This window comes from Canis aureus, chromosome 4, assembly GCF_053574225.1.
Source record: "Canis aureus isolate CA01 chromosome 4, VMU_Caureus_v.1.0, whole genome shotgun sequence".
Taxonomy (NCBI): domain Eukaryota; kingdom Metazoa; phylum Chordata; class Mammalia; order Carnivora; family Canidae; genus Canis; species Canis aureus.
This window is the reverse complement of record NC_135614.1, coordinates 22697824-22722291: the sequence shown is the minus strand read 5'-3', so window position 1 is coordinate 22722291 and position 24468 is coordinate 22697824. Positions and strand designations below refer to the sequence as shown.

The 24468-nt window shown below is 55.4% G+C and overlaps 1 protein-coding gene across 7 annotated transcripts in view; it reads right to left on the bottom strand.

The window, feature by feature from the left end:
* COL13A1 (collagen type XIII alpha 1 chain) overlaps nt 1-19551 on the bottom strand; it is an 80595-nt gene extending 61044 nt beyond the window's left edge. For 5 of the 7 annotated variants that reach the window (XM_077894809.1, XM_077894812.1, XM_077894816.1 and 2 more), the window contains exons 1-7: nt 19527-19551; nt 16593-16628; nt 14036-14062; nt 11942-11992; nt 5091-5126; nt 4251-4277; nt 3176-3202 (exon numbers count right to left, since the gene is read on the bottom strand). In XM_077894809.1, coding sequence (XP_077750935.1) covers nt 3176-3202; nt 4251-4277; nt 5091-5126; nt 11942-11992; nt 14036-14062; nt 16593-16607 — 183 coding nt within the window. In that variant the 5' untranslated portion in view covers nt 16608-16628; nt 19527-19551. The remainder of the gene's footprint in view (nt 1-3175; nt 3203-4250; nt 4278-5090; nt 5127-11941; nt 11993-14035; nt 14063-16592; nt 16629-19526) is intronic. The other 2 variants (XM_077894813.1, XM_077894815.1) reach the window with 2 other exon arrangements.
* Between the last annotated feature and the right edge of the window lie 4917 nt (nt 19552-24468).

Sequence of the window (24468 nt, the reverse complement as noted above, 5' to 3'; positions counted from 1 at the left end):
GCCTGCAGGTGACTGGCCACCCCCTCTCATGATGAACAGAGGCATATGATGAGGAGGGGAGGGCCCGCGGCTGAAGAAAGCCATACAAAGGTTTGGGGCTGCAGGGACTTGCAGGGTGCAATCCAGATGTCCCAGATGGTGGCCCGTGTCACAACAGTGGTCCCCAGAGGTATTATTGTGTTGCTGCCACACAGTTTTATTTCAATGAATTGCCAACATTTAAGAGCAAGGAGAGTATGACACGAGTCTGGATTTCAAGTTTCTCTTAAATATTTCAAGGCCCAACCACACATGGCACCAATTAGCTCTTGCTGAATAGTGGCTGCCCCTTTAAGATAGGTCACGGGTGATGCGCTAGGGCGCTTGTCCTGCCTCCCGTCTGCTCTGCTGGGCACTGTTGTGAGCACTTGGTGTGAATGAACTCCTCCCACCCTTAGGGCAGCCCTGAGCAGTGGGAGAAGATGTGCATTCAGGGTCCCGGCTCTCCTTGATGGCACTTGTGGGATCCCCAATCCTGTCCACACCTTTCCTTGGGTTCTGGGGGCTCCTATGGGGTGGGTGGGCTGGGGGTGATCCCCTTTGGAAGTGAGGACAGAGGGTAAGCATGTGAGAGTGAGCCCCAGCCCCCCATGTTGGATGCCTAGCAGAGGGGGAGCCATCTGGGGATGGAGGTGAGTGGGAGAAAGACAGATGATAAGCAGGCCAAGATAATTACACTAGACAGTGTGTTGAATTAATAGCGCGGGGTCCCTGCGCCAAGCCAAACAGAAGCCTAATGGTTCCGTGGCCTGTCAGATTTTGACGGATGACTGAGAGGCAGACAGAGGATCTATCACACTGATGCGGGCTCACGGGACAAGGGATGGCCTCTCCCTTTCCCCCCTGGGTTAGCTCCGGACAGGGGGACACATGGGTCGTTCAGTGGGGTGGGGCAGACAGATGGCAGAGGAGGCCCCGTAGAAGCGTTCCTCTCCTTCAGGACAAAGGGCTCTGCAGCAGAAAGGAGGTGTGGTGCGATCCCACCACATGGGGCTCAATCCCAGCTCCGTCATTTAGAAGCTGGGTAGCCTTGGGCAACATACTCAACCACTCTGTGCCTCCATCTCCCCTTTCGTCGAGTGGAGATAATAAGCTGCTGTGAGGATTACACAAGAGTGCCTAGCTGACCGTTACTATTACTTCTGGGTTGCCACGGACTGTGTTATGGCAGGGCCAGGCCACTAGGAAGGGGAAGAAGGTGGCAGGGAGGGGTTGAGGGAACAAGGGCCCCAAACTCCTGGCATCTAAACCCCTGTGCCTCTAGAACAATGGCAGCATGGAAGTGTTCCTGTCTTAGTCTCCACCGCTTCGTGCATGTGCACTGCCATGCTGGGAACAGGGGAGGGGCAGCAGGACATGCACCTGCAGTGGTGGTGGCTGTGACAGGCAGGAAAGCTGGCTGGGCACCTGGATTCCAAAGCCAGCTCTTCTGCCCACGGCCTCCAGAACCCCACTACCCTTTTCCCAGTTCTGTGGATGTTTTCAGCACTTGCCTGCCCCAGGGCCTTTGCACATGCTGCTCTCCCATGTCCAGAATGCTCCTTCCCATTCCTTTTTCTCTTTGTGAAACCCTCATCCCTCGGGCCCCAGTTGAAGCCTTTGTCAGAAAGCCTCTCTGACCCTCAGCCTGGGTGAGGTGCTGTTACACGGAGGTTTCTCAGGCTAACCGGCACAGCACTGATTGCCAAGGCGGTTTGTTAATTATGTGAGTGGTTATTTAATACCTGCTCCCCCAGTAGACGGTGAGCTACAGGACGGCAAGGACAGTGTCTTTCTGACTCCTGTCTCTACCCCTGGCACCTGGCTCAGTGCCCAGCATAGCGCAGATACTCCCTAAGAATGTGTTAAGGGGAAGGCAGGAGGCAGGGAAATAGGGCAGGAGAGAGGGGAAAGAAGGAGGGAGAAAGGCAATGAAATGTGGAGGGAAGTACCTAGAGAATTGGGTTCGGATTCTGTTTCTGATGCTCTCTAGCTGTGTGACTTCAGGCAAGTTACTTAGACTCTCTGAACTTTCGTTTCCGCAGCTGTCAAGTGGCTACTACTAGTAGGACCTGGGGCCCAGGCTTAGGCTGAGCATAGAGGAGGTTAGACATGCATAGTGCCCAGCCCCGTGCCCACCACATAGAAAACCCTCAATTATATTAGCTGGGCCTGAGTCGATGGGACAGGTGGAAGCCCAGAGGGAGCTGAGCTTCCAAGGGTCCCACACAATTTAGGGGGAGCTAGGGTGAAGGCCGGGGCTCCCTTCCCATCCACAAAGTTGGCCACCTCTTGCAGCAGGCAGGGTTCTGGCCTCCTGCGCTGTGGCTGTGCCCCACTTGTGAGTGGAGAGTGTCCTCATGTCTGCCCTTGGAGCAGGACAGGCACTGAGCCGGGCTGGACGGGGAGCCGGGGAGCCTGCCATGCCAGTCTCACCGCCCTGCACATTCCAGACCCTTCTGCAGGAGGTGGGACCTCACACTGTAGAGGTGACCACCCTGGAAGGCAGCCCAGGGAGCTGGCCCATCTACTCCTAATGGCCCATCTGTCCCCGTCCCCAGAGAACTGGCCGCCTCCCCTGCAGTGGGTGGCCCCTGACAAGGGGAGGCTTTCCCTTCTGGAAGGAGTAGCCTGGAGGAGTTGTAGGGACAGAAAATTTCTTTAAAAGGCTTTGCAGAGGTGAAAGGGGTTAGGGGGAAGGTGGGGGCAACCGTCCCCTTCTCCAAGTCTGCTTGATGCCCAGCAGGGACAGGAGTGCCTGGAGCCCTGGGGCCGCCCAGAGCGGGGTGCGGGTGTAGAGAAAGTGCTCAATGGGCTCCTCACACCCCCAATGCGAGGACGGGCGACCGAATGTAAACTCAACCCCAAGGCAGAGGCAGAGACCTATGGCAGTTTGGGAGCACCAGCCTCTTCCTCTGTGGAGCACTGGTGGTACTGAACTCTCTCTGGACCTCCTTTTCCTCATTTTTCAGGTGGAAAAGCCCCCTGCCCACCTCTCCTCCCTGTGTTGATGTGAGGACGCTAGGGAGTGACGATGGGGGCAGCCATAGGACCGTCCCTGTGGGTCCCCTGTGCCGGGTGGCGATTGGCCATGGCCCACGAGGGCCAGGCTGACCTCTCCACCCCTTAAGGGAAGGCAGGAAAGCTGGGGTCTTACCATCTCCCCTTTGGGTCCGGGGTGGCCCTGGAAGGAGAAGAGCGTGAGAGCCAGGTAGGCTGCAGCCCAGAAGCCCCTGCCTGCCCCCTCCCTCACCCGCCGCTCATTGTGCACACATCTTTCCTCCTCCCCAGTTCTCTGGCTCCCAGTCCTGGGCCCGCTGGCTCAGGTGGGGCATCTGCTTGTTGCCCTTTGCTGGGTCTTACTAGCAGCTGCCAGCCCCTGCAGAGCCCCTGCCCCAGGCGCACACCCGGGGGAGGTGGAGGGATGCCGGGGCCTGGGAGCTGAGTGCAAATGGCCTCCAGACCCCTCGTGGTGCTTAGCTCTGGTCTGCAGTGGGGGATGGACCAGACGGGTGACCAGGCCCTCATCTGGAGGATGCCAGCTGCTTGGGGGGAGAAGTGAGTGCATAGAGCTGGGCTTGGCACCCCCTGCCTTCCCTTGTAATCTCTGAGGGCATCAGAGGGGTCGAGCTCTCCCCAGCTCACTCTTTCCTAGGAGTGGGCAGGGGTCTCCTTTCCCCCATGAACATTGGGGTCTAGGGTCCAAGTCCAAAGGATTAAAATGGACAGAGACAGGAGCTGTGGATGGGGACCCAGACTCCATGTGGACTTGGGTGTACATGGGTCCCAACAGGGATGGGAGACCCGAGGAGACAGGGAGGGGCAGGCGACCTGGTGGTGCTAGGGGGCAGGTGTGAGCGGGTGCTCAGGCTCCAGTTAGAGCCAGCAGCCTGAGCCCTCCACCCCTCTTCCCTCCAGGCTGCGTCCTTGCCTCACTCCCTAACATAGCCCCTTCCAAGGGCACCTCAGAAACACCAGCTTCTAGGGGTGTCTCTTGCCCAGGATGTTGAGAGCCCAGCTTGACGGTCATGGACTTGTGCCCAGGGGAGGCCCACTGGGGTTGGGGGGCCCTTCCCGCCTCCCACTGATGACTATATCCCACCCCAGGAACTTGTCATTCCATCTGGAGCTTCTCTCATGGAGTTAGGGTCTTGCAGAGGGCTAAGGACCCAGGGTTAGTGACCTGGGTTAAGTCAGGGAGAAGAGCTTACAGCCCCAGAGGGTCTACTCACCGGTTTGCCGTCTAGCCCAATGGGACCCTGAAAGAGGAAAGAAGCCACATTAAAGACAGCATCACAGGTGTCCTGCCGTAGAGGCAGCCTGGGCAGTGGTCAAGGACACAGGCTCTGGACTCCCAAGAAAAGTTCAAGTGTCTGCTTGACCACTTACTGGTTATGTGACCACGGGTAAACTTAGGCCTCAATTTCTTATCCTAAAATGGGGAAAATAGAGTCTTCCATGAAGGGAGAGTGTCTTTGTGAGGAGTGAACGAAATGCCACCTGTCCAGTGCCCGGCACGAGAGACAAGCTGATGGATGAGAGTCACTGTGGCAATCACAGACCTCCTCCTCATTCCGAGTGGCAAGTGAGCTGGATGTTTCTAGAAAGCCTGGGGCTGGCCAGCACCAGGGCCTGCAGAAAAGGAGAGCTAGCCGCTCCCCTGCCTTCCCTCTCAGAGCCGGGTTTAGATCCCTGGGGCAGGGGTCACAGGACATCCAGGTGGCCACCTCATTGTCTCCTGTAGGTGGATCTCTCCAGACCAGCTTGGGGGTTGCTTCCCGGAGGTGCATCATCTCTTTCACGTTCCAGTGTCCTGCTGGGTTTACCTAGCCTGTGACTTTGCTCACTTGTCCCCGTCCTACTGTCTCTTCATTTCCCTAAGGGTTTCCCTGTCCTCTCTTGCACTCTGGGCCAAGTGCCAGCTACTCTCAGTTGCTCTCTGTGAGAGGCTGCAGGAAAGGGTCCTTACTGACCCGAGTTTGGAAGGTCAAGAGCTGGCCCCACATGAAGTTTAACCCAGTCAGGCCCAGGGGTCACCGGGGACACAGCTAACCTCAGCCCTCCCGACTTACCGGAAATCCAGGAAAACCTCGAGTGCCCGGCTGACCCTGGAAAGAGCGGGAGAAGAGTGAGGATGGGTGAAGAGGGGATGAAGCGAATCTGAGTCCCCAGGTTCGCCTCTGCCCCCAGCGGGCAGGTGGTTTCTGTCCCCCTCTCCTGGGGTCCTCCATGGGAGATACTTCGCACGGCGAGCTGGCTAGCAGGGAGGATGGAGAAGGATGGACACGAACACCAGGGAAACGTCCTCCAGGGGCTGGGGGGTGGGGGGGAGAAAGGGAGGAGGGGCCCAGCATCCTTCAGGTCTTCTTGGGAAGTAGCCCCAAGAGCTCCTGCCTGCCTCCCTGCCCTGAACCCCACGTGTGAACAGGTGGCTGGACAGCAGGACAGCGGGGACTGGCCTGCTGCACCCTGAGCTCCTGGGCTGCGATCTCCTGAGTCCTTTATATTGACGCAGAAGCCGACCTGCACAGTGTGCGTTCGCAGGCCACACGGGTCAGATGGCTTGTTTTTTTCTCACCCTGGCCAGCCCCTTGGGTTGGACAATCTCTGTGCCCACTAACACCTGTTCTCCTGCAGGTGCAGAGTGCCACGCAGTAGGAGTTTAGGCTGGAGGCTAGACGCCGCTGGTCACACCCCGGTGGCCTCTGCTCCAGCCTCGGGACAACAGAGATGTGCTGAGACGTCAGAAGAAGGGTGGGGCCGTGGGGACCCAGGGCTGGCGGGGCTGAGCGGGAGGTCAGGCTGGTGGTCCCCTCGCCTCATGGGTCATTCACCGTGTAAGCCCTGATCCCGCCGCATCTCCCCCATGCCTTGCTCGTGCACATGGCTCCCCTGCTTTCCCTGGACACACACCCCATCTTCCCCATGGTCAGCCCTCAGCTTGGAGTCTGGCTTTGACGGAGACGGTCACAACGTCCTCCCAAGCTTGGGCCTCCAAGTCTGGCAGGCGGAGCTGCAGTCCCACCTCCTGCAGCCGTGGCTGGGGGCTAAGTCCTTAGGCTTCCCTCTACTGATCCCTACGGGATGGGGACAACAGCGTACCCACACAGGGTCATTCCATCACATCCGATCGTACTTGTAAAGGCTCCCTCAGTGGCAGCTGTCACCATTGAACCTATGGACGATTGTCCCTGCCCATCCGGAGGGGTCTTCCTTGAGGCCCAAGCAGGCAGTGTCCCAAAGCCTCTGCTCAGGGGACATGGCTGAGTGGGCCGGGGACTCTGCCGTCCGGGTGGGGGGATCGAAGTGGGGAGCGAGCCGTGGTGGCCCACGGGGTCGGGATGGGCTTGTGGCAGCAGCCCGGGGGGGGGGGAGGGAGGAGATGCCACTCACATGTCAGAGGGCCCCGGGCTTCGCTCTTCTCAAAGGTAAGTGATGCTAAGAATAGAACTAAGGAGAGAACCCTGAAACCGTGCGATGTGGCCTCTGGAACCTCGCAGTGTAAACTTCCAACTACTCTGCCGAGAGGCCTGAGGAAAAAGGTCAGCAGGAGAGGATTCCAAGAAACATCTTCAAGTCCCACTCCGGATAATGTTTACACAGTAGGGATAATCACATGGTTTACTAATTACAGAGCCTGCCCGGGAGCAGAATGCATCTCCCCGGCTCAGAGCCAAATCCAGAGCCAACCAGGGCTTTTTCGGGATCTTGGGAAGAATGCTGTCATTGACCGAGTGGAAACTGGGACTCTGCTTCCTGGAGATGCTGGGCTGCGGAAGGCACTCTCGGAGGCCTGGAACTGGATTTTAATTTACATCTCTTCAATCACACGCTGAAGCTGGACATCTCTGCCAGTGTTTATGGGCCCGTCATTTACTTGCGAACCGCCTGTTTGTGTTCCTTACCGACAATCTGCCCTCGCTTGTTTGTCTCCCACTAACCTGAGGACAGAGCTCTTTGTCCAGGTTGGTAACTCTTTGAGAGTCGCGTGTGTCGCCAATATTCCTTCCACTTTGGCATTTGTCTTTTTCATGCTGTATTTCCTGCCTGATGGAAGTTTTACGTTTATGTCGACAGACTTATCGATTTTTCCTAAGGCTCCTGGGTCTTATGCCATGTTTCCGAGGGCCTTCCCTGGTGCAGACTTCATAAATGTTTGCTCACGCTTTGTCCTCATATTTTATGGTTTCATGTTTTACATCCATTTGATATTTATTCTGATATAACAAGTGAGGCACAGATGCAGCTTTTTTTTTTTTTTTTGGCTTTACCTTTTGGTGAATGGCTTGTCCCCTATCCCAGCATCATCTCCTAAACAATCTATTTTTTTCTTCCTCCTGTGAAACAAAACTTTGCCATGGACTAACTTCCCAGATGAGTTTGGTTTTATATCTGGCCTCCTCGTTCTGTTCCATAGAGCTGCTCTGTTTTTATAATACATTTATATTTATTACATTTATTATTTTACATTTGATATCTAGTAGAACAATTGGTCCTGTCCTCCCCTCTTCCCCTTGCTCTATTTTTCAGAATTTTCCTGACATCCTTATGAAAGCTAACTTTTTTCCCAAATGAAATGAATATTATTCAGTTGGACTCCCCATCTGCCCATTCCAAGTCAATGCTGGGATAAATGGTAAAAAATGAAGAAACATTCAACAGATATATCCCATTCCCCCGGCCTCCCATTCCAAGTCAATGCTGACTATCTTTCAAACAAGACCCCATGCCGGTCAGTGTTTAATCGCCAGCTGAGGTGACAGTGAGAGGGAGAGAAGAGTCTTGATTTGTACAGCATTTGCCAGTCTCTGGGGTGTAAATATATCTCCTACCCTGGGTGATTTTAAGCTATCAACATGATGCCACCGAACACAGAGTTGGTAGGGGGTGTTCTTGTGAGCTGAGTGAGCCAGCTCCAGCTCTGACCTCCAGCAGCAAATGGGATGTCCCTTTGGACATTACAAGGACATCCAATTCATCATGTTCCAGCTAGACTCATGTTCCCCAGCAAAATCTGCTCCCCTCTCTGGAGAAGGGCAGTTAATTGGCCAATTCCACCTACGAGAGGTCCTACCAGACCAGCCCTTGCTAAATGCATGTGCCTACCAGCCAGTCCCTGACCTGCAGCCGCTTCTAAACATGTTTCACGCCCGAGCAGGGAGGGGCAGGAGATCTTTTTAAACTGCAAATCTGCGGGATGCCTGAGTGGTTCAGTGGTTGAACATCTGCCTTTGGCTCAGGTCATGATCCCGGGGTCCTGAGATTGAGTCCTGCACTGGGCTCCCTGCCTGGAGCCTGCTTCTCCCTCTGCCTTTGTCTCTATCTCTCCCTGTGTGTCTCTCATGAATAAATAAATAAAATCTTAAAAAAATAAATAAACTACAAATCTGATCATGTCCATCCTCAGCTGAACACAAGCCAAGTGTTCTCCCCTGCCCTCAGGATAAAGTCCCGACTCCTGAAGACCCTGTCCAAGTACTTTCCAACTGGGCCCTTGCTCACCTCGTTGGCCTCACCCGATAACTTATAAGGAACTCTCTTACCTCAGGGTCTCCTCCCTCGCCTTACTAACTGGGCACTTCTACTCATTCTTGATCACAGTTTAGTTATCCTGCCTTCCTGGAAGCCTTCTCTGTCACCTCCACTCCAACTCAGGTCCCTCTTCCCTGTCTGCCCAGATCCCTAACCATCACGGCTGAGCATGGTCTATATTATAATCACTATGGGATTGCTCGTCTCTCTGCACAGGGACAAGCAGGCTGTGGTCCGATTTTCATTGTCTACTCAGCACCTAGCCTCCAGTTGGTGCCTAAAAAATATTAATGGGATGAAAAAATGAAGAAACATTCAACAGATATATCAACCCAGCATGGAGCACCTCCTTGTGAATGAGGGCTGGAAGTTCAGATGGCTCCTCCCAGACCCTGAAGACAAGCTGGGGGGCTCAGGGAGGGAGTGAGCTCCCCTTGAGATGGGGGGGGGTGTTTCCTAGCTTGGAAGATGACCTGCCCAGTGTCTGCTGGGCCAGCCAGTGTTCCGGCCTCCCCTTGCTTTAATGTGGCACACCACTCTAGCATCTTGCCTCATTGGAATGTGAACTATCCTTTTCCAAAGTTCCTGGCTGGTTCCCCCTTGGCTCAGACTATTTCAGAAGAAGCTCCAAGAGAGGAGGCAGGTGGCCCCTGAGAGTGGCAAGGCTGGTTCTTATTAGGAGCATTTCTTCTTTTTTTTTAATTTTGATTTTTTAAAATTTAAATTCAATTGGCCAACATATAGTACATCATTAATTTCAGATGTAGTTTTCAATAATTCATTAGTTGCAAATAACACCCATTGCATTTATTCTGAGCCCCTTCTGGCTGAATGGAAAGCCACATGTTCCCTATAATCCTTGGCCACAGAGGGCTTGCCCACTTGACCTCTCTCCCTTAGTGACAGACGTCCCCTTTGTCTTCCCCTCACCCTCTGTTTTCACCAGCTCTGGGTGGCTTCCCGGGAGGAGTTGAGGTGGTCTCCCTGGTCTTTCGAGAGGACTCAGCAGGGACGCCCCAGTCACCTGGGTGATGGTCACCCACAAAGGCCAAAGTAGAAGCAGGCTGGGCTTAACCCAGCCCTATACACTTCTCCTACCACCAAGTCTGTACCCACATGGAGAACTGTTTCTTCTCCTGAAGGTAAATATCTCTTTTAAACAGTAGAGCTTGAAACCTGGAAGGAAGGGTTGCAGCAAGAATGCTGGCTTTGGAATGAGATGGACCTGGCCCAACCCCAGCTCCAGCATTGGCTAGCTGAGTGAGCTCAGGTGAGTTATGAAACTCTCATCTCCTTCTCTGGGAGATGGGTTGGTGGGCCTGCCCCACAGCTTTGTTGGGAGGGCTGATGGAGGCCCGGGCACAGGTGGGCTCTCAGCGCAGGACGGGTGCCCAGGGGATGGAATTTATCACCAGTATCTAAACAGAAGGTACTTTTCACCACTAGAGTCAAACCCAGTGGAGGGGCTATGGTTCCTGATTGGGCCCACTGGGCTGGAGCCAAGGGCACTGAGGCAGACCGCTGCCCCTGAGTATGTTCTCCACGGGGGGCCTTTCCAACAACTCTTAGGTAGCTCATTGGCATCATACCACCGAGAGGGTATTGGAGGACCAGCGTGAGCCACACAATGGAATCTGGGGTCAGCCTGGGCGGCAATCAGAGGCGGTGGCCAAGGGGGTAGGGCCTATGTTCTGCTGCTCTTCTGTTCACCCAACAGGCCTGCCCACACTTGGTCCTGGCCTTTAGAACCTGGGGACTGGCTCTCTCTGTGACCTTCTCTGAGACCTTCTCTGAGACCTGCTCCTCTCTAGCGGCCCCCTGGCTGAGTACCACCGTTGTCCGGAATGGCTGGGCTTGGGGCATCCACAGGGTGGCTCCTCTAATACACACAGAAGCTACAGCCCATCGGTGCAGTGGCCACATGGGCTCAGAAACACAGATGCTGGTAAGCAAGCGGCCTGGGGGTCTGCTACGGCAGTGAGGGCCCAAGGGGCAGACTCTGAACCACACGGCCTGGCTGAATCACTGAATCTCAGCGTGGCCACACTCTAGTGAAGGATCCTGGGCAAGTCACTCAGCCTCTCTGTGCCGGGCTTTTCTCATCCATGAAACAGAGGTGCTGATCATACCTACTGGTGGGGTTGGTGTGAGGATTCAGTGAGTTGCAGTGTGTAATGGTCTTAGGATGCTGCCTGCCAGATTCACTGCCAAGGGTGACCCTAATCAGAGGAAATCTTGCCTAGGAGGCTGGATCTCTGCAGCTCACAGCCCTTCCAAGCCTGCCTCCAGCCTTTGCCCTTGACCTGCCTGCCAGCCCTGCTCCCCAGCCCCTAGCCCTGCCCTTTGGCTCTCTGCTTTGACCCGCCCTCCACCTCCAAGCAGCCCTGAAGGGTTGACCCTCTGCTCCTCGCTCTCAGCACAGCCCCTCTTTTGGGTGTGACTTAGCAATGTGCTCTCTGAACCCTATCCCTAGACTAGGGGTAGGAGATGCTCCTGCTTCCCACTGGCTCCCTCTGGTGAAGGCAGGGGAATGGGCAGGCTGGACTCCACACTTCCGTTGGGCTAGCCTCACACTCCCAGAGGATAACTGTCTGCTTCCCTCACCCTCTCACTGTGTAGGGAAGGAAAAGTGCACAGCAGAGCATGGTGATGATGGCCTGATCTATGGTGGAAGCCCTGGATGTCAAGCATTTAGGTTCTAGTCCTGCCCCAGTCTCTGTGTGTGAGCCTCTGGCCCCTCTCTGGGCCTCAGTTTCCCCTTCTGAGGGGGCTGTGCTAGATCATCACTGAGGTCCTTTCTACCTGACATTTGGTGATTGTACCGAAGCCCTGTGGTTTGGGCTCTTCCCATAGTCATGATATCTTCCCACATCATCACCTATGTTCCCTTTTGGTCCCTAAGGAAACCTATCTGAGGGGAAGCCTCTGATTTCTGGGCCACTGGATAGAGGCTACTAAGAATCAGGACCCAGCAGTGTACATAGGAAGGAGACTTTGAAGACGAGTGGTGGGTCGGGCCTCTGCTGACACCAGGAGTGGGTGCTTGGGGCAACGGATCTGGATGCTGGATATCTGCTCCAGGGGCTTCTGGAAGCAAGACTTGTCCCCTGGAAAGCTGGAGCACGCCATCTGGGGAGGAACAAGTGCTTTCTCCCCTGCCTGTAAACAGCAAGGCCACCTCATAGCTGCCGGTTTCCTGGCCAAAGGGTGGCCCTCGCGAACCCTCCTGAGAGGGTGTAATTTAGGTCTATTTAGGCAGGCCTGGCCTGGCTGACCACATCACAGGCGGTGGCCACCAGGCCCAGAGGCACAGCCAGGACTTGCCCCTCCACCCGAGCCCTTGTCATTAACTGGCCCATCCCCCACCCTGAAGAAGAGAAAAACCACTTACAGGGGGGCCGCGGGGGCCGATGATGGACATGCCGGCATCTCCTGGGGCCCCCTGTGGGAGAGAGAGAGACAGGAGAGGGAGAGGGAGAGGGGTAGGGATGGGAGGGGAGAGGAAGGAGCTGGCAGGTGGGGAAGGGGCGCAGGGTGGGTGGGGTACCCAGCCAGAGGCAAGGTGAACAGGGGGGCAGAGGGTATGGAGGGAGGTGGGAGGATCCGAGGAGAGGAGGCACAGGGTGCATGGAGCATCCGGGAGGGAGAGAGAAGGGCAGCAGGAAGCAGGAGGAATGAAGAGGGAAGAGCAGTGAGCGGTAGCATAAGATGCGGGACCAGGGACAGAGGGAGGTGAGACCCCAGGCAGAGGAGGGAGGAAGGGGTGCAGCGCAGGGATGAGCAACAGGTAGCACAGGGAGGGGGAGGCACGCAGCTCAGCCACACCGCTCGGGCCCCAGAGGCCTCCCCCTTGCCCTGCCCTGCGCCCTCCAACCTGCCCCGGCCCCACCCAAGCTCAGAGCCCCTGAGGCCTTTGTCTCCACCCCAGCCCCCAAATGCCTGTGTGGCGCACACCAGGCAACAGGTGAACCCGGCTGCCCCGTGGATGGCATTGCTCAGAACAGAGGGGGGGGGGCAAGACACACACTTTCAGCCCCGAGAGGATGGCGGCCACTGCTGAGCTGGGAGCTCCCAGTGCCATCCGAGGGTGGCCGAGCTGCCCAGATATCTACACCGTGTGCAGGCACGCATGTGGGTGCTGGGGGCAGGAGGGGCGACACAAAGATGAAGGTGTATGGGATGCAGATGGGGGTCGGAGATGATGCTCTGGCGGAAGGACCTGGACCCGGCCCTGCTGGGAGGAGGGCTGGATGCTGCTTCCCACCAGGAATCCCCCCTCCTGGCAGAGGAAACGCCCGGGACCTCACTCCCAGGTCTCCCAGGCAAGTCCCAAACCCTCTCCCAGCCCCCAGCCGTCCTCTGTGAACTGGGTGCTGAGGGCTGCTCTGCTGCTACCTTTGGAAGCAAAGGACCTAAATGCATTTGTGACTGTCATGCCTCACACGTAGGTGAGCAGTGATCTCGAATTTGTAACTGTCTGTACCACGGCAATGATACAGCAATTGTTACACAAGGCAGGATAGTGTAATGAAGCCTAGCTCTGCTCCCTCCCGCTATGTCACCTTGGGCTACTTAACCTCCTTCTGCCTCAGTTTCCTTATCTGTGCAAGGAGAGGGATAATAGCACCTGTCTCATAGGATGGCTGTGCAAGTTTCACGAGATAATGTTGTAAAGAGCTTCAGACTGTGCCTGGCGCATGATGGGGCCAGCAAATGTTTGCAATTATCCCTTTGCAATGATCGATCGATCATGTCCCTCGTCTTTCTCCCAGGCAGCCTGGAGCCCCAGGAGGGAACCCTCTGGGGTGGGACCGAGCGACAGCCTTTGTCCCGTTTGGAGGACAGCATAGTGCAATGGTGAGGAACCCCAGCCTTGGAGTCAGACACGCCGGGGCTCTTCTCTGGCTCTGTCACTTGCTGCTGTGTGACCCTGGATCTGTGAAGCTGCCTCTCTGTGCTTCAGTTCTCCCTCATGTGAAGAAGAATATCAAAGCCTCCGTAGACGGGCTGTATCTGTGTTAGTTGGGAGAACAGAGGCAAAACCTCTGCACCTGGCAGTTTGTGCTTAGTACATCATAGTGCTAGTGTTTCACCGCCACTGTCATTATTTGGGAGATAGGGAGACGCTCAAGAAACACGCACTGCCACGTACAGGCAAGGAAGTACCCAGCTGGGCATCAGGAGGCCTGGCTTCCAGCCCGTGCTTGCCGTCATTATTGTTGTGGGATCTCCAGCAAGCCCCACCTCCTCTCTTGGCCTCAGTTTCCTTCTCTGTAAAGTGAACTGGTTAGACCCATGCAGCAGGGAAGCTGGGGCCTTGGCCAGGAGTCAGGGGCCTGGACGCTGGGCCAGGAGAGCCTGTGAGGGCAGAGTGCTGGGGCCTGCCGGCTGGGGGAAGGCTGAAATGGGGGCCTCTGAAAGCACCCCCAAGAGTCCAAGGGGAAGACACTGGGGCCGAAGGGTGGTGGGCAGAGTGAGGACTCACCTTCTCGCCTGGTTGGCCCTTTACTCCCTGGGGCAGCCACATGCAACACAGAGTGTAGAGGAGAGAGGGGGAGAGAAAAAAGAAAGGGTAAGAGAGAGGCACACACACAGGAGTCTGTGCTCATGGCACAGTGACCAAACGAAAGAAATCGCCGTGAGATAAGAAACAGAACAAAACACAACATAGGTGTTGACACGTGACAGGTCCCATGTCCGACAAGCACAGTGCACGATGGCTGTTGCCTCTCCCTGGGGCCTGGCCCCAGCCACCAGCTGTCCCAGATAACAGAGAGAAACAGTGGCAGGAGCCTTAAGAGACCCTCTCGAAGTGTGTGTGTGTGTGTGTGTGTGTGTGTGTGTGTGTGAGAGAGAGAGAGAGAGAGAGACCCACCCAGGTCAGAAAATCTTCCTGAGAAGCCATGTTGCCAGCTGACTGGGTCACTTGAGGTGTTGGGGGTGGTGAGGGTAAGGGGCACTTGCCCAAGGACTGTGCTGTGAGGTGGAGTTTAGTTGGTTTGAAGGTCCAGCTGAGAGCCAAGCACAAAGTTTTGCCGAGCTACACACGCCGGGAGACATCGGGGTGGGCCAGGCAAGGTGGTAGGGGAGGGAAGACAGGAATACGGGATGGACAGTAGGGCATAGACACTTGGGAGGATGGAGGATGGGGGGATGGGTCTGGGGTGCAATCAGCAGACAGACAGCTCCAATCTACCCGAATCCACTGAAGCCAGTGGGGCCAACTCTGCTGAACCACAGGAGCAATTCATGCATTTCACACCCACTGACCACCCTAGGCCTTATCAGAAGGCTCAGGGCCAGGACTCCTGCTGGGCAGCCAAATGGGTCCATTGTCACATTTAAAATAGCACAAGCAGCGTGAAAACCCCCAAGTGGCTTGAAAACAGCCTTGTGTCAAAAAATGGGGGACCTCCTGTGCTCCCACCCCATGCCCCCACCGCTGAGGGTGAGAACTCAGCTCAGATGGACACTTCCCGAAGACCCACGTCCACAAGAGTCCAAGAAGGAGGGCAGGAGGGGGCAGGCCTTTGCATTTTGCAGCTGTCCCTGTGGGCTGGCAGCGACGCTCAGGGTGGAGAGTCCCGGAGCCTACTTGTTAGGAACCAGGACCTTGGCCTCTGACAGTCAGCTTGGGTACAACGTCCAGCTCCACAACTCGCCCCCAACCCAGGCCGACTGAGTCTCAACATGGAAGGCTACAGTGGAGAACGTGCCCGGCCCAGGCCGCAGCACGGCGAGCCCCTGAGAAGGGCTGGCTGGCTGCTTTCTCTCTGCTCCACATGGGAAAGGACCAGGGATGGCTTGGGAGACCCGGGGTTTGGAATTAGAGACCTGAAGCAGAGGGACAGGGTCACTTAGCATCTGAGCCTCGGGGGTCCCATCTGAAAAATGGGGGTGGAAGCTGTGCCTGCTGCGGGCAGTTCTGGGGACCCTGAACCCGCTAATCTAATGCATGTGAGGCTCTGAGCACAACACCCAGCATGTAGTGAGCGCTCTCCAGTGTTAGCTGAGATCTGGGTGCCTTCTCTCCAAGCACGGGGCTCACCCCAGGCAAGCAAACCCACACCAGGTTTAAGGCCAACCCATGAGGAGGTGAGGTCAAGAGGCAAGACATGTGAGTGGCATGGAAGGATGATGTGGGGGGTATTCGGGCCACCCGGGAGCCAGGGTGCAGGATGAGGCTGATGGCTGGCAGGGTGTCAGGGGTAGACGGGGAGAGTAGCTTGGGCACATCCTAGACTCACTGGGTGCTGGTGAGGCCAGTGTGTGGCCAGCACTCCATTGGGCCACCATCAGTGCCTGGGCTGCCCTTTCTAGTTCCTTGGAGGGCTAGCAGCCACCCCGGGACACGCCTGGTGCTGGGGCCCCAAGGCCGAGTGCCAGCCTCCCCATTTCTGAGCTGTACCCTCCCTGTGGAACATTCCTGTTTCCCTGTCTTCATCTTAAGTTTTCAGCAGGAAACATTCAGTGTCTAACTTCCAGCCTCTTGGTGAGGATTTGGAGGCACCACCTGGGAGCCAGCCCTGTCTCCAGAAGCTTCTGGCCTCTGCCTACGGAGGATGTTTCTGGAAGCCAGCCCCACTGCAGCTTCCATAGGGCATCTTGAGGCTGCATTTCTCACCATCTGTTGCTGCCCTTGCTGGGGGGTGGTGGTGGTGGTTGCAGAGCAGCTGGAGATCTGAGGGTGATGGGGGCGGGGGTGGGGGGGATGGAGGGGGTGGGAGTCCTCCTGACGTCAGGAGCGGCTTGGGCCTCATCCTGTCACCCGGTGGGTGATCGACAAAGAACTTTCTCAGTGCCATTTCTTGGATTTTCCCTCTGCCATGGCAGCTGTCTGGAGAGTAAAGTCATACTGCAAGATCTGAAGGACCGGAATAAAGCTTCTTCCCTCCTGTCCCTCTCTGAAGCTGACTTGGGTAGGGGGAAGAGAGAGGTCTGACCACTCCTTGGGGCTGGGGAGGTTGCCATAGTTTGGAGGACAAGCCAGCACGAAGAAGCAAGCAGTGGTCACCCAAGCAGGTGCAAATGTACCAACTCACCACACGTCCAGGCATCCCAATGGCACCTTTGTCCCCCTGATGAAGGAGGCAGAAACAATTAGATGTGGCAGGAGCAGGGCCAGCACGTGAAGGACCCCATGGGCTGGCTACGTACCCAAGACCTGCTTTGCGTGGGCAGTCGGGACGGAGCCCAGGTGTCGTGTGGAAGAAGCTGCCCACTCAGCCCCCAAGGACTGTTAGGCAAGCAGCCACCCTGTGACGACCTGCACTCAGTGGTGCTGAGGAAAATGCACTAACATAGGAGTCTGGTCCCCAGCCTGAGCCTCGGTTGTCCTGTGTGTTTCATACGGGGTCCAAGGCCCTTCCTTCCTTAGACTTCTGCTGTCACAGTCTAGGCCAGCTGTCGCCAGGATGTGCTGGATCCTCAACCGGCTCAACTCCGAGGCAGAGCCGGGGGTGTGGTGGCCCCACGTGACAGGCGAGTGGTCTATGTGTGCCAGAGCCGAGGTGCAGTGCCCATGTCCCCCTGCTCCTCGCCAGGCCCTCCGTCTGAGAAGGCTACGACAGTCCTTTTCCCCGGCCCTCCTCTCGGCCACCCCCCTGCACCGACAGGAAGGATGGGGAGCCATGTGGATGCGGCTGCATCATGAGGTTCAGCTGCTCAGAGGGAACCACTTTGTTTTGTAGCCAGGGGTTACATTTTCTCACTCTGGAAATCTGTTTAGTAAGTTTTGTTCCTCTCGCTTTTGGTAGAAAATATTTTTTTGCAATCATACGTGTGCAGACATCATAAAATCTGGGGTGGGGTCTGGGGTTTGCTAGGAGTCTAGAAGGACGGAAAGCAAACGGGGCCAAAAATCAGACAGTGTTTGTCCCGGCTTCCTGGGCAGGAGGGAGATGGGCTTGTGGGTTCCCCTGAAGGGTGTGGGCATTTCTGGGGGGCAATTCTGTGACTGCTGACCCCACTGAAGCAACCTTGAGGGACAGTTAGCATCTCAAGATGTACGTAGATGTACGCGAGAACAGCAAGTAGCTTTGAAATTAGGTTCTTGTTACACACACAGGCCAGTCAGTGGTGTCTCTAGTTCACCCTTTGCAAAAAAGTAAACGGGGGTAGCAGCGTTGATCGTAAGCCCACATCTGTTTCTGTACCTTGCTGAGCCCCCACGTCTCTCTCAAGGGGCAGCTGGGAGGATGCTATGAGAAGGTGGGCCTGGAAAGCCTTCTCCTGGGGCTTGGCACCTGGTGAGTGTTGCATAAACTGTGTCTACAGGTAGTGAGCCCAGCACGGCCACGGGCAAGTGAATTTTACAAGCATGTTTGTACTTCACACGTTTTGCACTTCACAAGGGGCTGCCAGCAGCAGATCTTGCAGGTCACTCCCAGGTCCCCCCACGTAGAAGCACAAGGGGGACGGGACCATGACCTGTGGACCAGTGGTCTGCCCTTCCTGCTGGGGACACCAGGCCTGCCGCACACTGGCTGTGACACCCCCAACGGCCCACGCACTCTTGGGCTTTTGAATGATATTGCAGCATGTGTGTTTTGGTTTCTCTTTGGGTTCTTTTTAAAAACTAATGTTCTTTGCAGTCCTGGCCGTAAAATGCTCGGGTTAGGGACAGGCATGGAATGGCCAGAGACTGGGAACTCTGTGCAGCAGCCCCTGCTCTGTGAATTGCCCCCAAATGCTTTTAAAAGGTGGACGTTGTCAGAAAAACAAAACAAAACAAAAAAAACAAACAAAAAACAAAAAACAAAAAACAAAAAAAACCCCAAAGTCTGCCCACGTTCTCCCCAGTCATCTGATTTTTCCCCTCCTTGGATTTCATGGGACCGATTTGCCCATCCTCCTTTGCTCCGGGGCTCATCCTTACCGGGAGAGTTTCCAGTTTCGAGGCTAAACACCCTCCCACATGCATTTCATTAAGAAAGTCACTGCTGGACATGAATTCTAGAAGCTGCTAGATTAGTCAAGAGGTTACGGTATAATTCATGTCTAAAAGAAGAGTAGCTGGGATGCCCAGAAGGGTCTGGCATCCAGTGGATGTGGCCCTGGGTGCCGGAAGGGTAGCCCGGTGCCAGTCCTGGCTCACGCTCCATACCTGGCCTCGCCCTCAGCCTGGCTACCACATCTTGCCTGACTCGCCAGCCATCCCAGGGCCCACAGTATCTAGCACTCAGTGCATCTATGCCCCAGGCTACATCCCACAGAGCCATGTCTTTGAAGACTTTAAAGACTGTTCTCAGGTGTCAAGCACGGACCACAGGAAACAGAGGTACGAAATGTGTGTGACAGCATGGGCCCCTCCATAGGTCTAAACTGAAGCTTGGACAATTGGACAAGGTATTTTACCTCTGTGGGCCTCAGTGTCCTCATCCATAAAATGGGTATGATAATAGCCATTTCACTGAGTCGTCAAACAAATCAAATATATGAAGAGCGATTAGCATAGTGCCTGGCCTATCGTAGGGTTGCAATAAGAGGTGGCTCTTAGTCTATTAGTATTACTTCTACTTTCAATCCAAAGTCTCCATGGTTACTGGACTCAGCCTCTCTAGCATCCAGAAATGGTAACTAGGCCGGGTGGTTGGGGGGATGACAAAGTTTTTGTGTCTCTTCTTACCAGATGTCATAGGACAAAGGAAGGACAGTGGTCTTAGGCTAAGCTGGTAGGTAGGAGGATAGCCAGTGAAGGTCAGTGGGCTGCCTCCCCTTCCAGCCCCCCCTTAGAGGACCTTCAGTCTAGAGGTCAGGTCCAGCCTTGGAAGGGCCTGTGTGCTGTCATCTGCCTGCCTGGGGCCCCAGAGGGGCTACCCAGGAGCTTCCCTCTCAGCTGGAGGTTAGAGGTGCTAGAGCGAGGCCTTTCACCCAGACACGCCTGAAGGAAAGCAGCCACCCAACCTAGCCAGCCCTGGGGTTGAGGAGAGCAGACAAGAGAGACACGAAGGAAGGAAGAAACGAAAGCTACTTACTGGGAGGCCAGGTCTTCCAGCGGGACCCTGAAATTGAGGGAGAGAGAGAGAGATTTATGAAGGTCAAGGTATTAACACCTGAGCATTCCACACTGCCCAACTAGCTATGTGGCCTGATGTCACTTGTGCTCTAGGAGCCTCTGTTATTTTATGAATGAAAAGAAGGCAGGACCTTGATCACTAAGCTTCCTTTCAGTTTTAGCATTCACTCATTCATTTATTCATTCAGAAAAGCAGTTAGTGGGGGGTCTCCTCTGTGTCAGACCCAGGGAAGGTGCAAGGAAAAGAAAGACAAGAATGTCCCCTCCCATGTCTCTGCTCCTCATAACTCAAGGATCACTAGGGCCGTGGGCCTCACCAACACCTCCCCTTCCTTGAAGCCTGTCCGTCTCAGTCAGTGCGATAGTCTGTCCACCATGCGTGCATGCTGGCGCTGGCCTGGAAAGGGCCTGAGGGGGCTGGGTCTTCCCTGTCCTACCATGCAGAAGTCAGATGCCCACTCTGGCGAAGCACATCTGCCAGGAGATGCTTCTGCTGGACAAGCTGTGCCCTTGGAACATGGCTGTGGGGCCAGGGGAAGGGGGGCACCCCAGAGGGCCTCTTCCCCTTTCTTGGGTTGGTGAGGGAGGCAGTGGGACGTCCCTCCTCTAATGCCTCCAACCAGCTTCAGACCTCTCCACGATGAGCCAGTGCTGGGCACGAGGCAGGAACCTGGTTCCCATCATATGTGGGGCCCGGCCCTGTGTGGTTCCAGAAGCCTGTCTTCATGGACCACAGCAGTGTCTTTCAGCCCTATCCCCATTATCCCAGTACTCTTGCCTGGCACAGTTCTGGGCACAGACTAAAGGCTCCGTGTGATGGATCTGAAATCCCAGTGGAAAAGGAAGACCTTTAACAAAATGTACGTTAGTGCTGGTAACGACCACGGAGCAACGTGCAGAGCCGATGGCTTGAGAACCAAGCAAATCCCAAGAAAATCATGTCTTTTTAGGTCTGGCACTCAACTTCCAGGTGGCTCTGCTACAAGAGGGTGGCTGAGAAACTGCTCAGAAGGGGCCTTGGGGGCATCAGGGAGCACCTGGTGAAGGGGAGGAAACACCTGGAGAGAGCTTTTGGCGCAGAGATGCTGCACTGGCAGGGCTGGGGCACGGGTCCCGGGGACATGGTAACAGAGACAGCAGGAAGGATTTAGTGACAAACACGGGCTCGGAGTCAGCCTGCCTGTGCTCGTTCCCAGCTCTGTCACTTCCTCCTTGGTACCTTAACAAGCTGCTAGGCCTCCCTGTATCTCAGTTTCCTCATCTCGTAAATGGGAGAACAGTTAGAGCTGTCCCTGAGGATCCCGTGAGACAGCGTATGTGGGCCACACGGAGCGGGGGCTGGCATACGGCAAACGCCACATAAATGCTAGCTGTTAGGGTTGTTGGAGAAGAGCACTGGCTGGAGGTGTGTGGAGCTGGCCTCGGTTTCTCCCTTCGGAGACTTTGCCAGCGGATGTGGTTTCTCTCCTTCCAGACTTCCTGCTCTTCCTGTAAAACCCAAGGCAGAACCAGGAGCGGGTCCAAGGTGCTCACTGGAAGACAAGGCCGTCTGCGGCAAGGCTGCTCGGACAAACCCAGGCAGCACCGGAATAAGTCGCCCCCTCTGTCCCTTATCCCTGAGGACATCCCGGAGACGGTGGCGCAGAGAGCCCAGGTCGGGCCCAGGGAGGGAGTCCTTGGGGAATGCGGGGTAATGGCTCTCATGGGTACATGACTGGTCCCCGTCTCTTCACTCTGCTTGATTTTGCCTCCACGGCACTAAACTGTGAGCTCCCACGGCAGGGATTGTTTGGGTTTTGCTCATGAATGTGCCTCCCGTGCCTTGCAGAGTGCTGAGCAATTAGTGGGTTCTTAATTCCTATTTGTGCATAAATGAACCTGAGGGCGGATGCCCTGAGCCTGGGAGCTCAGCCTCCTTTCCCAGGTCCCCACAAAGACAGCTCAGGCACCAAGCATCCTCCTTAACCCAGAGCTTTTAGCACCGAGCCAATGCCGCCTTCTGTCACTTCTACATTGCCTGGCCCTGATGCCACCAAGGAGTGGGGTAAGAGGTAGGGCAGCCACCTTCTCCACATCCCCGGGAAGGGAGACGCACACAGTGGGTCTGCCCCAAAGAGGGACAGAGGGACAGATTACCTACAGCTCCTGTGGACCAACCACCTATACTCATCCTACCTCATCTGCACCCAGGAGGGACTTCTCTTGGGTCTCAGTACCAGGAAAAGCTGTGTTCCACTCAAGTGGCAGGGGTGCTCCTACCCTACCGCAGCCTGACTTGAACAACTCTGCTTTCCTTTTTGCTCCGACCACCAAGAAGCTCGGAGCCAAGTCAGTGGCTCGTCTTGCATGGAATGTTGTAATGTCATCAGCTCTGGATCCCTCTGCTTTCCTGCCTCTGCTCTCCACTCTCCTCCACTGTTTCCATATCTAGTTTGTAAATCACCCCACAATGTATTTTAAAATAAGGTGGGTAGAAATAGATGAAATAATAAATTAATGAAAACGCACAGAATCATAATTTCCTCCTTAAAATTAAAGGCTTATCAGAATCTTTTAAATCTAGGATTTAAATGGATTAATATATTCTAACCGGAAATGTGTTCTAACACACATTTGTGTGTTTATGTATATAAATGCAGAGATATACACTCATATATGCATATAATTACATATTTATATATTTCTCACAACTCTTGGAAAAGACAGACGCTAGGGGCACCTGGTGGCTAGTCGGTTAAGCATCTGCCTTTGACTCAGATTGTGATCCCAGAGGGATCCAGCCCCACATCGGGCTCCCTGCTCGGTTGAAAGTCTGCTTCTCCCTCTCCCTCTGCTTCTGCCCCTGCTCATGCTCACTTTCTCTCTCTCAAATAAAGAGCATCTTAAAAAAAAAAAACAACAACAGGCAGACAGTATTACTATCCCCATTTTACAGATGAGGCAACCGAGGTATAGAGAGGCAAAGCAACCTGCCCAAGCTGACACAGCTAGAAGTGGCAGGGCCGGGATTCGGACCCAGGCAGCCTGGCTCCACAGCCCGAGCTTGGAGTCACTATGCTACACTGCCTCCACGCAGACACAACAGTGCCTAACACACAGCGAGTGCGAGCTAGGATTTCAGTAAGGATCACCTTCAGCCACAGTGGCAGCTGGACATCACGTTTTCCCTTGTATTCCTCCGGAGAAAGATGCTTCCCCACCTCCCTCCGCCATCTGTTTCAGCCTTACATTTCCCATTAAGTTTTCTCTGGGGACGCCTGAGTGGCTCAGTGGTTGAGCACCTGCTTTTGGCTCAGGGTGTGATCCCGGATTCCTGGGTTCGAGTCCCACATCGGGCTCCTTGCATGGAGCCTGCTTTTCCTTCTGCCTGTGTTTCTGCCTTTCTCTCTGTGTGTCTCAAATAAATAAATAAAATCTTTTTTTTTTTTTTTTAAAGAAGTTCTCTCTGAAATCTAAGGCAGACATGGGCCGCAGGTGCCACCGCCAATGCACAGACTCCAATGGGTTGGTAGCCGCTGAGTAAAGCATTATGGCAAGAAGCCTCCTGATTGATTAGCAATGTCTGCCACGGGTGCAGTATGTGGGGCAGTGGTGATTCCTGCTGCTACTTAAATCCATCCTCCTGGGCAGTGGCCATCCTGTATCCATGGGAACCTGGGTCTTCCAACTGGACTACAGAGCTACCCCAGGAGGGTTTCCTAAGAGACACTCAGGGGTGGGGACAGGCCTTGCCACCAGCTGCCATCTCTCTATCCCTGGCCTCCCTCCGCAGCATTGTTCCTTTGCAGGAAGCTGATAGAACGGGGCTAGGAGGTGACTCCCACCCCAGCCAGCTTCCCCTTTCCTCCCTGTGGTTTCAACCAGGGTAAGGTGAGAGTGCAGGACACATACGGAGGCTGTGTCGGGGAGCCACCTGGGCTCTCCCCCTTACGCTGGGCTCAGGTGGTAGCCAGGTGGGCAGGGACACCGAGGGAGACCCATATCCATCCCCCTCACTCGCTCCTGCACTGCACAGCCCCCAGAGGCAGCAGCACCTTCTCGGGCTGGGAACCCCCTGGGGGTGAGGCCGGTGGAGGCTCTCAGAAGGCTACATTCCGGGGGTGGGGGGCAGGCCCTGGTCAGGCCGACCGGGGCAGGTTGGCCCAGCAGCCTGGCCGTGGGGGGGCCGGGCGTATGGGGGAGATCCCAGGCGTGGGAGGAAGTGAGGAGGGCTCTTTTTGGCTTTGTCAGGAAAGAAGGGGAAAAGCAGCCCATTTCCAGCAGGTGGTCTGTTGAAATCTCTCCTATGGCGGAGTTTATTTTGGAAGATTGATGACAGGAATTGAAATCTGACATCTAAAACATGCCACGATAAATCATCCCCCTGCTTTCAGGGACTGACACGATTTTCCTCTCCCTGTAACCGGGCGGCCAGAGAGCTGGGCTGGGCCGGCTGCACGGCCTCAGTGAGCCTCTCAGGACCAGACCGAGTGGTAAGTACTGATCTGACGGCAAACTGGGCCGGCTGCTCTCGAAGGACAGGCCAAGAGGGGACCCGCCGTGCGATGGCAGCTCTGAGCAAGGCTTGGGATAGCGCTGCTGTCAGGAACTCTGGCAAGATCTGCTGTGAGCGCTCCGCCCTTCCCACTCCCATCCCCAGCCCTCCTGGCAACCTCTGGGGCCTTTTGTTGGGGTATCAAATGCTGTCCTCAAAGAAGACGAGCTCCTATTCTCTGGATCCATTACTTCGGGGAGACAGTCTCCGTGGGCTCTTCTCAGGTTCTCTGGAACTGACTGGGCTCCCGTGCCCCGCCCTGGGCCGGGGAAGGAGCCTGACCTGCTCTAATCTGTGCTGTCTCCCGCTGTCTAGCCCACTGAAACCGATCCCTCACATCAATACCCCCCCCCACTACCACCCCCCC